The 12,758-nt window shown below is 43.2% G+C and overlaps 1 protein-coding gene across 1 annotated transcript in view; it reads left to right on the top strand.

Moving 5' to 3' along the window:
* The window catches only part of LOC132872685 (sperm flagellar protein 2-like), a 236,466-nt gene that overhangs the window by 28,556 nt on the left and 195,152 nt on the right, over window positions 1–12,758 (top strand). The window contains exon 13 of the mRNA XM_060907666.1: window positions 6,260–6,341. Coding sequence (XP_060763649.1) covers window positions 6,260–6,341 — 82 coding nt within the window. The remainder of the gene's footprint in view (window positions 1–6,259; window positions 6,342–12,758) is intronic.

Here is a 12,758-nt window from a genome sequence, read left to right as displayed (position 1 = left end):
TATATCACTATCACACCATATCGCTATCACACTATATCACTATCACACTATATCGCTATCACACTATATCGCTATCACACTATATCACTATCACACTATATCGCTATCACACTATATCACTATCACACTATATCACTATCACACTATATCACTATCACACTATATCACTATCACACTATATCGCTATCACACTATATGGCTATCACACTATATCGCTATCACACTATATCGCTATCACACTATATCGCTATCACACTATATCACTATCACACTATATCACTATCACACTATATCTCTATCACACTATATCACTATCACACTATATCACTATCACACTATATCACTATCACACTATATCGCTATCACACTATATCGCTATCACACTATATCACTATCACATTATAGCGCTATCACACTATATCGCTATCACACTATATCGCTATCACACTATCACTATCACACCATATCACTATCACACTATATCACTATCACACTATATCGCTATCACACTATATCGCTATCACACTATATCGCTATCACACTATCACTATCACACTATATCGCTATCACACTATATCGTTATCACACTATATCGCTATCACACTATATCGCTATCACACTATATCACTATCACACTATATCGCTATCACACTATATCGCTATCACACTATATCACTATCACACCATATCGCTATCACACCATATCGCTATCACACCATATCACTATCACACCATATCGCTATCACGCTATATCCCTATCACACTATATCACTATCACACTATATCACTATCACACCATATCGCTATCACACCATATCACTATCACACTATATCACTATCACACTATATCGCTATCACACTATATCACTATCACACTATATCTCTATCACACTATATCACTATCACACTATATCGCTATCACACTATATGGCTATCACACTATATCGCTATCACACTATATCACTATCACACTATCTCTATCACACTATATCACTATCACACTATATCACTATCACACTATATCACTATCACACTATATCGCTATCACACTATATCACTATCACACTATATCGCTATCACACTATATCACTATCACACTATATCACTATCACACTATATCACTATCACACTATATCACTATCACACTATATCGCTATCACACTATATCACTATCACATTATATCGCTATCACACTATATCGCTATCACACTATATCGCTATCACACTATCACTATCACACTATATCACTATCACACCATATCACTATCACACTATATCACTATCACACTATATCGCTATCACACTATATCACTATCACACTATATCGCTATCACACTATATCGCTATCACACTATATCACTATCACACTATATCGCTATCACACTATATCGTTATCACACTATATCTCTATCACACTATATCGCTATCACACTATATCACTATCACACTATATCGCTATCACACTATATCGCTATCACACTATATCACTATCACACCATATCGCTATCACACCATATCACTATCACACTATATCACTATCACACTATATCACTATCACACTATATCGCTATCACACTATCACTATCACACCATATCACTATCACACTATATCACTATCACACTATATCGCTATCACACTATATCGCTATCACACTATATCACTATCACACCATATCGCTATCACACCATATCGCTATCACACCATATCGCTATCACACCATATCACTATCACACCATATCGCTATCACGCCATATCCCTATCACACTATATCACTATCACACTATATCACTATCACACTATATCACTATCACACTATATCGCTATCACACTATATCGCTATCACACTATATCGCTATCACACCATATCACTATCACACCATATCGCTATCACACCATATCGCTATCCCACCATATCGCTATCACACCATATCGCTATCACACCATATCGCTATCACACCATATCACTATCACACCATATCGCTATCACACTATATCACTATCACACTATATCCCTATCACACTATATCGCTATCACACTATATCGCTATCACACTATATCCCTATCACACTATATCGCTATCACACTATATCACTATCACACTATATCACTATCACACTATATCACTATCACACTATATCGCTATCACACTATATCACTATCACACTATATCGCTATCACACTATATCGCTATCACACTATATCACTATCACACTATATCACTATCACACTATATCACTATCACACTATATCGCTATCACACTATATGGCTATCACACTATATCGCTATCACACTATATCGCTATCACACTATATCGCTATCACACTATATCACTATCACACTATATCACTATCACACTATATCGCTATCACACTATATCGCTATCACACCTTATCACTATCACACTATATCACTATCACACTATATCGCTATCACACTATATCACTATCACACTATATCGCTATCACACTATATCGCTATCACACTATATCACTATCACACTATATCGCTATCACACTATATCGTTATCACACTATATCTCTATCACACTATATCGCTATCACACTATATCGCTATCACACTATATCGCTATCACACTATATCGCTATCACACTATATCACTATCACACCATATCGCTATCACACCATATCACTATCACACTATATCACTATCACACTATATCACTATCACACTATATCGCTATCACACTATCACTATCACACCATATCACTATCACACTATATCACTATCACACTATATCGCTATCACACTATATCGCTATCACACTATATCACTATCACACCATATCGCTATCACACCATATCGCTATCACACCATATCGCTATCACACCATATCGCTATCACACCATATCGCTATCACGCCATATCCCTATCACACTATATCACTATCACACTATATCGCTATCACACTATATCGCTATCACACTATATCGCTATCACACTATATCGCTATCACACTATATCGCTATCACACCATATCGCTATCACACCATATCGCTATCACACTATATCGCTATCCCACCATATCGCTATCACACCATATCGCTATCACACCATATCGCTATCACACCATATCGCTATCACACCATATCGCTATCACACCATATCGCTATCACACTATATCCCTATCACACTATATCGCTATCACACTATATCGCTATCACACTATATCCCTATCACACTATATCGCTATCACACTATATCACTATCACACTATATCACTATCACACTATATCACTATCACACTATATCGCTATCACACTATATCACTATCACACTATATCGCTATCACACTATATCGCTATCACACTATATCACTATCACACTATATCACTATCACACTATATCACTATCACACTATATCGCTATCACACTATATGGCTATCACACTATATCGCTATCACACTATATCGCTATCACACTATATCGCTATCACACTATATCACTATCACACTATATCACTATCACACTATATCGCTATCACACTATATCGCTATCACACTATATCGCTATCACACTATATCGCTATCACACTATATCGCTATCACACTATATCGCTATCACACTATATCGCTATCACACTATATCGCTATCACACTATATCGCTATCACACTATATCGCTATCACACTATATCGCTATCACACTATATCGCTATCACACTATATCGCTATCACACTATATCGCTATCACACTATATCGCTATCATACTATATGGCTATCACACTATATCGCTATCACACTATATCGCTATCACACTATATCGCTATCACACTATATCGCTATCACACTATATCACTATCACACTATATCTCTATCACACTATATCACTATCACACTATATCACTATCACACTATATCGCTATCACACTATATCGCTATCACACTATATCGCTATCACACTATATCCCTATCACACTTTATCGCTATCACACTATATCACTATCACACTATATTACTATCACACTATATCGCTATCACACTATATCGCTATCACACTATATCGCTATCACACTATATCACTATCACACTATATCACTATCACACTATATCTCTATCACACTATATCACTATCACACTATATCACTATCACACTATATCACTATCACACTATATCGCTATCACACTATATCACTATCACACTATATCTCTATCACACTATATCACTATCACACTATATCACTATCACACTATATCACTATCACACTATATCACTATCACACTATATCACTATCACACTATATCGCTATCACACTATATCGCTATCACACTATATCGCTATCACACTATATCACTATCACACTATATCACTATCACACTATATCGCTATCACACTATATCACTATCACACTATATCACTATCACACTATATCGCTATCACACTATATCACTATCACACTATATCACTATCACACTATATCTCTATCACACTATATCACTATCACACTATATCACTATCACACTATATCACTATCACACTATATCACTATCACACTATATCGCTATCACACTATATCACTATCACACTATATCACTATCACACTATATCGCTATCACACTATATCGCTATCACACTATATCGCTATCACACTATATCACTATCACACTATATCGCTATCACACTATATCACTATCACACTATATCGCTATCACACTATATCGCTATCACACTATATCCCTATCACACTATATCGCTATCACACTATATCACTATCACACTATATTACTATCACACTATATCGCTATCACAGTACACGTTCTCCGTTAACAGAGAAACGATCTACGATCAGTCGGGTGTCACATCATGTCACATGTAAATCACCATCCCGCGTCGCATGTCTCCTCAAACCTCATTTTCACTGGTTCCAGAATAAGGTTCAAGTGAAGCCCTGACCCTGAGCTGGAGGCATTCACATGTTATCTGGAACCGTTAGCTAGCTGAGGCCAAGGGCCGAAATTACTTCCACGCTGCAGCAGGCAGCCTGTAGGACGGCACTTTAAAACGAGTTCCGTCCAAATATTCATTATTACATCTTTCATTTTGTATTTGATCATTTAAAGACAAAAGGGATAATATTGAACCTACCCTTCTAAATATCATTGAACAGTGAACAATTATAAAGAGATACATATATTTTGTTTTTTGATCTCAGATTAAAATTAGAATAATGAATGAACGCTGAAGTACCTGGACCTCAACAGAGATGATTCTGCTTTTTGCTTTTTCTATTTTTGTGTCAGTACCAAAAAGAAAAAAAATTAAAAAGGATTGATTTAATTATTGTTTCAATATAATTTTTCTCAGAAAATCTTTCTCAGAAATATCAGATAAAACATTTAAAAGAGGCTTGTAAAAAAACAGACAAGTGAACTAAAACAGAGCAAGGGCATGTTTCTCTGGAACATGCGGCTTCTGGAACCATAAAACCATAAAGAGTGTGTGTGTGTGTGTGTGTGTGTGTGTGTGTGTGTGTGTGTGAGAGAGCGAGAGAGCGCTGTTTTGCACACACAGTACAGCATTCAGGACATCATTGTTTTCAGCGTGGGTTTATTGAAAACCAGCAATCATGGAGCCATTTTTAACATTTTTGTTACTGACATGTAAATAGACGGAGCAAAAAAGATTCAGACCCCAAAAGTACTTGGACTGTAGAATCAGTGACTTCGACAGCTCTGTGATTATCTCAGCGGTAGTGCAGACATTCTGCTTAATCTCATCATGTTTTATTAAAAATTATGGTTAAAGTTTACAGTTAGAGAATCAGTTTGGGACCAAAAGGTTGCTGGTTCAATTCCTTGAAGCACTTTCCCCTCCCTCTACATGGCTGAAGTGCCCTCGAGCAAGGCACCGAACCCCTAACTGCTGCCTGGGCGCTGTAAGAAAGGCTCGATGAATAAAGGCTGAGGGTTCCTAAACTCCGAACACAGGGTGGAATTACTCTCAGCTCCACCCTGTAAACGGGTGTGTCAGAGGGGTGTGTGCTCAGTGCAGTGTGACTCCTGCAGATTTGAAGCAGAGTGAGTCTCGACTCGACTCTGAAAAACTGGAAGTTGATGAATTATTTTCCTTCTTCAGTAAACACACGTCTGATAAAGGCCCCGAGTTCCCCGTGTACACAGGGTCCTGCCCCGCTGGGACAAGAACCGGCTTTACTGCAGTGTGAATCAGTCTCAGAGTTCGAGTGTGTGTCTGGAGGAAGATGGGTCCACAGGGTTCTCTTCTGACTCATGTGTGCAGGTGAATACAGGAAGCAGTGTCTCTCCTCAACAGGAAACAGAGCAGAGGGAGGAGGCGGAGCCACAGTCTACTCCACATGCAGGTGTGTGTCCTTCTCCACTCTAATAACACACGTATGGGATGAATGAAAAAAAGAAAGAACGTAAATGATGATAATATACAAAAGAAACTAAAGATTTGGGACTCATTATAGAGAAAATACAGAAATTAAAGGTTTTATTCCTCTTAAACTGCAGCAGTTTACCAACAACAAAAGTTCACTTTTATTTAATAAAGAAATCATAGTTTCTACCCGTTTACACTTACAGTGGATATTAGTGAAATAAGTTACTTCCTGTTGTCACTTACATTATAGCAGCTACAAACTAGTCATTCTCAAACCAGCTTCTCTCTCTCTTTCTCTCTCTCTCTCTTTCTCCATCTCTCTCTGTCTCTCTCCATCTCTCTCTTTCTCCATCTCTCTGTCTCTCTCTCCATCTCTCTCTCTCTCTCTCTCTCTCAAATGACTCTGTCTCTCTCATGAAGTTAATAAGACAAAAGAATCACAGTTTGCTGTGTTACTGAGAAACCACACAGAAGTCTACACTCCTCTTTCCTCCATATCATCTCATCTCATTATCTCTAGCTGCTTTATCCTTCTACAGGGTCGCAGGCAAGCTGGATCCTATCCCAGCTGACTACGGGCGAAAGGCGGGGTTCACCCTGGACAAGTCGCCAGGTCATCACAGGGCTGACACATAGACACAGACAACCATTCACACTCACATTCACACCTACGCTCAATTTAGAGTCACCAGTTAACCTAACCTGCATGTCTTTGGACTGTGGGGGAAACCGGAGCACCCGGAGGAAACCCACGCGGACACGGGGAGAACATGCAAACTCCACACAGAAAGGCCCTCGCCGGCCCCGGGGCTCGAACCTGGACCTTCTTGCTGTGAGGCGACAGCGCAAACCACTACACCACCGTGCCACCCTCTTTCCTCCATATTTTTTCATATGATGTCATTCATTCATGTCACTAACTGCACACAGGTGTGATTGATGAGGTTGTCTGTGTGGCGTTAGTTAATCAGGGCCTGAGTGTGAGAGGAGTGTGGACACAACGCATTCAGCACAGACAGACAGAGGGAAAAAGATGTGTGAAGTCTGTGCTGATTTTACTCAGTGAGAATTATGTTAGTGAGACCGAGCGCAGGGAGGAGTGGAGCACTGTTAGTGTTAGTGTTAGTGCAGGGAGGAGTGGAGCACTGTTAGTGTTAGTGCAGGGAGGAGTGGAGCACTGTTAGTGTTAGTGTTAGTGCAGGGAGGAGTGGAGCACTGTTAGTGTTAGTGCAGGGAGGAGTGGAGCACTGTTAGTGTTAGTGCAGGGAGGAGTGGAGCACTGTTAGTGTTAGTGTTAGTGCAGGGAGGAGTGGAGCACTGTTAGTGTTAGTGTTAGTGCAGGGAGGAGTGGAGCACTGTTAGTGTTAGTGCAGGGAGGAGTGGAGCACTGTTAGTGTTAGTGCAGGGAGGAGTGGAGCACTGTTAGTGTTAGTGCAGGGAGGAGTGGAGCACTGTTAGTGTTAGTGCAGGGAGGAGTGGAGCACTGTTAGTGTTAGTGCAGGGAGGAGTGGAGCACTGTTAGTGTTAGTGTTAGTACAGGGAGGAGTGGAGCACTGTTAGTGTTAGTGTTAGTACAGGGAGGAGTGGAGCACTGTTAGTGTTAGTGTTAGTACAGGGAGGAGTGGAGCACTGTTAGTGTTAGTGTTAGTACAGGGAGGAGTGGAGCACTGTTAGTGTTAGTGTTAGTGCAGGGAGGAGTGGAGCACTGTTAGTGTTAGTGTTAGTGCAGGGAGGAGTGGAGCACTGTTAGTGTTAGTGTTAGTGCAGGGAGGAGTGGAGCACTGTTAGTGTTAGTGTTAGTGCAGGGAGGAGTGGAGCACTGTTAGTGTTAGTGTTAGTACAGGGAGGAGTGGAGCACTGTTAGTGTTAGTGTTAGTACAGGGAGGAGTGGAGCACTGTTAGTGTTAGTGTTAGTGCAGGGAGGAGTGGAGCACTGTTAGTGTTAGTGTTAGTGCAGGGAGGAGTGGAGCACTGTTAGTGTTAGTGTTAGTGCAGGGAGGAGTGGAGCACTGTTAGTGTTAGTACAGGGAGGAGTGGAGCACTGTTAGTGTTAGTGTTAGTACAGGGAGGAGTGGAGCACTGTTAGTGTTACTGTTAGTACAGGGAGGAGTGGAGCACTGTTAGTGTTAGTGTTAGTGCAGGGAGGAGTGGAGCACTGTTAGTGTTAGTGTTAGTGCAGGGAGGAGTGGAGCACTGTTAGTGTTAGTGTTAGTACAGGGAGGAGTGGAGCACTGTTAGTGTTAGTGTTAGTGCAGGGAGGAGTGGAGCACTGTTAGTGTTAGTGTTAGTGTTAGTGCAGGGAGGAGTGGAGCACTGTTAGTGTTAGTGTTAGTGCAGGGAGGAGTGGAGCACTGTTAGTGTTAGTGTTAGTGCAGGGAGGAGTGGAGCACTATTAGTGTTAGTACAGGGAGGAGTGGAGCACTGTTAGTGTTAGTGTTAGTGCAGGGAGGAGTGGAGCACTGTTAGTGTTAGTGTTAGTGCAGGGAGGAGTGGAGCACTGTTAGTGTTAGTGCAGGGAGGAGTGGAGCACTGTTAGTGTTAGTGTTAGTGCAGGGAGGAGTGGAGCACTGTTAGTGTTAGTGTTAGTACAGGGAGGAGTGGAGCACTGTTAGTGTTACTGTTAGTACAGGGAGGAGTGGAGCACTGTTAGTGTTAGTGTTAGTGCAGGGAGGAGTGGAGCACTGTTAGTGTTAGTGTTAGTGCAGGGAGGAGTGGAGCACTGTTAGTGTTAGTGTTAGTACAGGGAGGAGTGGAGCACTGTTAGTGTTAGTGTTAGTGCAGGGAGGAGTGGAGCACTGTTAGTGTTAGTGTTAGTGCAGGGAGGAGTGGAGCACTGTTAGTGTTAGTGTTAGTGCCGGGAGGAGTGGAGCACTGTTAGTGTTAGTGTTAGTGCAGGGAGGAGTGGAGCACTATTAGTGTTAGTACAGGGAGGAGTGGAGCACTGTTAGTGTTAGTGTGAGTGCAGGGAGGAGTGGAGCACTGTTAGTGTTAGTGTTAGTGCAGGGAGGAGTGGAGCACTGTTAGTGTTAGTGTTAGTGCAGGGAGGAGTGGAGCACTGTTAGTGTTAGTGTTAGTACAGGGAGGAGTGGAGCACTGTTAGTGTTAGTGCAGGGAGGAGTGGAGCACTGTTAGTGTTAGTACAGGGAGGAGTGGAGCACTGTTAGTGTTAGTGTTAGTGCAGGGAGGAGTGGAGCACTGTTAGTGTTAGTGTTAGTGCAGGGAGGAGTGGAGCACTGTTAGTGTTAGTACAGGGAGGAGTGGAGCACTGTTAGTGTTAGTGTTAGTGCAGGGAGGAGTGGAGCACTGTTAGTGTTAGTGTTAGTACAGGGAGGAGTGGAGCACTGTTAGTGTTACTGTTAGTACAGGGAGGAGTGGAGCACTGTTAGTGTTAGTGTTAGTGCAGGGAGGAGTGGAGCACTGTTAGTGTTAGTGTTAGTGCAGGGAGGAGTGGAGCACTGTTAGTGTTAGTGTTAGTACAGGGAGGAGTGGAGCACTGTTAGTGTTAGTGCAGGGAGGAGTGGAGCACTGTTAGTGTTAGTGTTAGTGCAGGGAGGAGTGGAGCACTGTTAGTGTTAGTGTTAGTGCAGGGAGGAGTGGAGCACTGTTAGTGTTAGTGTTAGTACAGGGAGGAGTGGAGCACTGTTAGTGTTAGTGCAGGGAGGAGTGGAGCACTGTTAGTGTTAGTGTTAGTGCAGGGAGGAGTGGAGCACTGTTAGTGTTAGTGTTAGTGTTAGTACAGGGAGGAGTGGAGCACTGTTAGTGTTAGTGTTAGTGCAGGGAGGAGTGGAGCACTGTTAGTGTTAGTGTTAGTGCAGGGAGGAGTGGAGCACTGTTAGTGTTAGTGCAGGGAGGAGTGGAGCACTGTTAGTGTTAGTGTTAGTGCAGGGAGGAGTGGAGCACTGTTAGTGTTAGTGTTAGTGCAGGGAGGAGTGGAGCACTATTAGTGTTAGTACAGGGAGGAGTGGAGCACTGTTAGTGTTAGTGTTAGTGCAGGGAGGAGTGGAGCACTGTTAGTGTTAGTGTTAGTGCAGGGAGGAGTGGAGCACTGTTAGTGTTAGTGTTAGTGCAGGGAGGAGTGGAGCACTGTTAGTGTTAGTGTTAGTACAGGGAGGAGTGGAGCACTGTTAGTGTTAGTGCAGGGAGGAGTGGAGCACTGTTAGTGTTAGTGCAGGGAGGAGTGGAGCACTGTTAGTGTTAGTGTTAGTGTTAGTACAGGGAGGAGTGGAGCACTGTTAGTGTTAGTGTTAGTGCAGGGAGGAGTGGAGCACTGTTAGTGTTAGTGCAGGGAGGAGTGGAGCACTGTTAGTGTTAGTGCAGGGAGGAGTGGAGCACTGTTAGTGTTAGTGTTAGTGCAGGGAGGAGTGGAGCACTGTTAGTGTTAGTGTTAGTACAGGGAGGAGTGGAGCACTGTTAGTGTTAGTGCAGGGAGGAGTGGAGCACTGTTAGTGTTAGTGTTAGTGCAGGGAGGAGTGGAGCACTGTTAGTGTTAGTGTTAGTACAGGGAGGAGTGGAGCACTGTTAGTGTTAGTGTTAGTGCAGGGAGGAGTGGAGCACTGTTAGTGTTAGTGTTAGTGCAGGGAGGAGTGGAGAACTGTTAGTGTTAGTGCAGGGAGGAGTGGAGCACTGTTAGTGTTAGTGTTAGTGCAGGGAGGAGTGGAGCACTGTTAGTGTTAGTGTTAGTGCAGGGAGGAGTGGAGCACTGTTAGTGTTAGTGTTAGTGCAGGGAGGAGTGGAGCACTGTTAGTGTTAGTGTTAGTGCAGGGAGGAGTGGAGCACTGTTAGTGTTAGTGCAGGGAGGAGTGGAGCACTGTTAGTGTTAGTATTAGTGCAGGGAGGAGTGGAGCACTGTTAGTGTTAGTGTTAGTGCAGGGAGGAGTGGAGCACTGTTAGTGTTAGTGTTAGTACAGGGAGGAGTGGGGCACTGTTAGTGTTAGTGTTAGTGCAGGGAGGAGTGGAGCACTGTTAGTGTTAGTGTTAGTACAGGGAGGAGTGGAGCACTGTTAGTGTTAGTGTTAGTGCAGGGAGGAGTGGAGCACTGTTAGTGTTAGTGTTAGTGCAGGGAGGAGTGGAGCACTGTTAGTGTTAGTGTTAGTGCAGGGAGGAGTGGAGCACTGTTAGTGTTAGTGTTAGTGCAGGGAGGAGTGGAGCACTGTTAGTGTTAGTGTTAGTGCAGGGAGGAGTGGAGCACTGTTAGTGTTAGTACAGGGAGGAGTGGAGCACTGTTAGTGTTAGTGTTAGTACAGGGAGGAGTGGAGCACTGTTAGTGTTACTGTTAGTACAGGGAGGAGTGGAGCACTGTTAGTGTTAGTGTTAGTGCAGGGAGGAGTGGAGCACTGTTAGTGTTAGTGTTAGTACAGGGAGGAGTGGAGCACTGTTAGTGTTACTGTTAGTACAGGGAGGAGTGGAGCACTGTTAGTGTTAGTGTTAGTGCAGGGAGGAGTGGAGCACTGTTAGTGTTAGTGTTAGTGCAGGGAGGAGTGGAGCACTGTTAGTGTTAGTGTTAGTACAGGGAGGAGTGGAGCACTGTTAGTGTTAGTGTTAGTGCAGGGAGGAGTGGAGCACTGTTAGTGTTAGTGTTAGTGCAGGGAGGAGTGGAGCACTGTTAGTGTTAGTGTTAGTGCAGGGAGGAGTGGAGCACTGTTAGTGTTAGTGTTAGTGCAGGGAGGAGTGGAGCACTATTAGTGTTAGTACAGGGAGGAGTGGAGCACTGTTAGTGTTAGTGTTAGTGCAGGGAGGAGTGGAGCACTGTTAGTGTTAGTGTTAGTGCAGGGAGGAGTGGAGCACTGTTAGTGTTAGTGCAGGGAGGAGTGGAGCACTGTTAGTGTTAGTGTTAGTGCAGGGAGGAGTGGAGCACTGTTAGTGTTAGTGTTAGTACAGGGAGGAGTGGAGCACTGTTAGTGTTACTGTTAGTACAGGGAGGAGTGGAGCACTGTTAGTGTTAGTGCAGGGAGGAGTGGAGCACTGTTAGTGTTAGTGTTAGTGCAGGGAGGAGTGGAGCACTGTTAGTGTTAGTGTTAGTACAGGGAGGAGTGGAGCACTGTTAGTGTTAGTGTTAGTGCAGGGAGGAGTGGAGCACTGTTAGTGTTAGTGTTAGTGCAGGGAGGAGTGGAGCACTGTTAGTGTTAGTGTTAGTGCAGGGAGGAGTGGAGCACTGTTAGTGTTAGTGTTAGTGCAGGGAGGAGTGGAGCACTATTAGTGTTAGTACAGGGAGGAGTGGAGCACTGTTAGTGTTAGTGTGAGTGCAGGGAGGAGTGGAGCACTGTTAGTGTTAGTGTTAGTGCAGGGAGGAGTGGAGCACTGTTAGTGTTAGTGCAGGGAGGAGTGGAGCACTGTTAGTGTTAGTGTTAGTACAGGGAGGAGTGGAGCACTGTTAGTGTTAGTGCAGGGAGGAGTG

Source organism: Neoarius graeffei, chromosome 24 (assembly GCF_027579695.1).
Source record: "Neoarius graeffei isolate fNeoGra1 chromosome 24, fNeoGra1.pri, whole genome shotgun sequence".
Lineage (NCBI taxonomy): Eukaryota > Metazoa > Chordata > Actinopteri > Siluriformes > Ariidae > Neoarius > Neoarius graeffei.
This window is presented reverse-complemented; position numbering and strand designations above follow the sequence as displayed.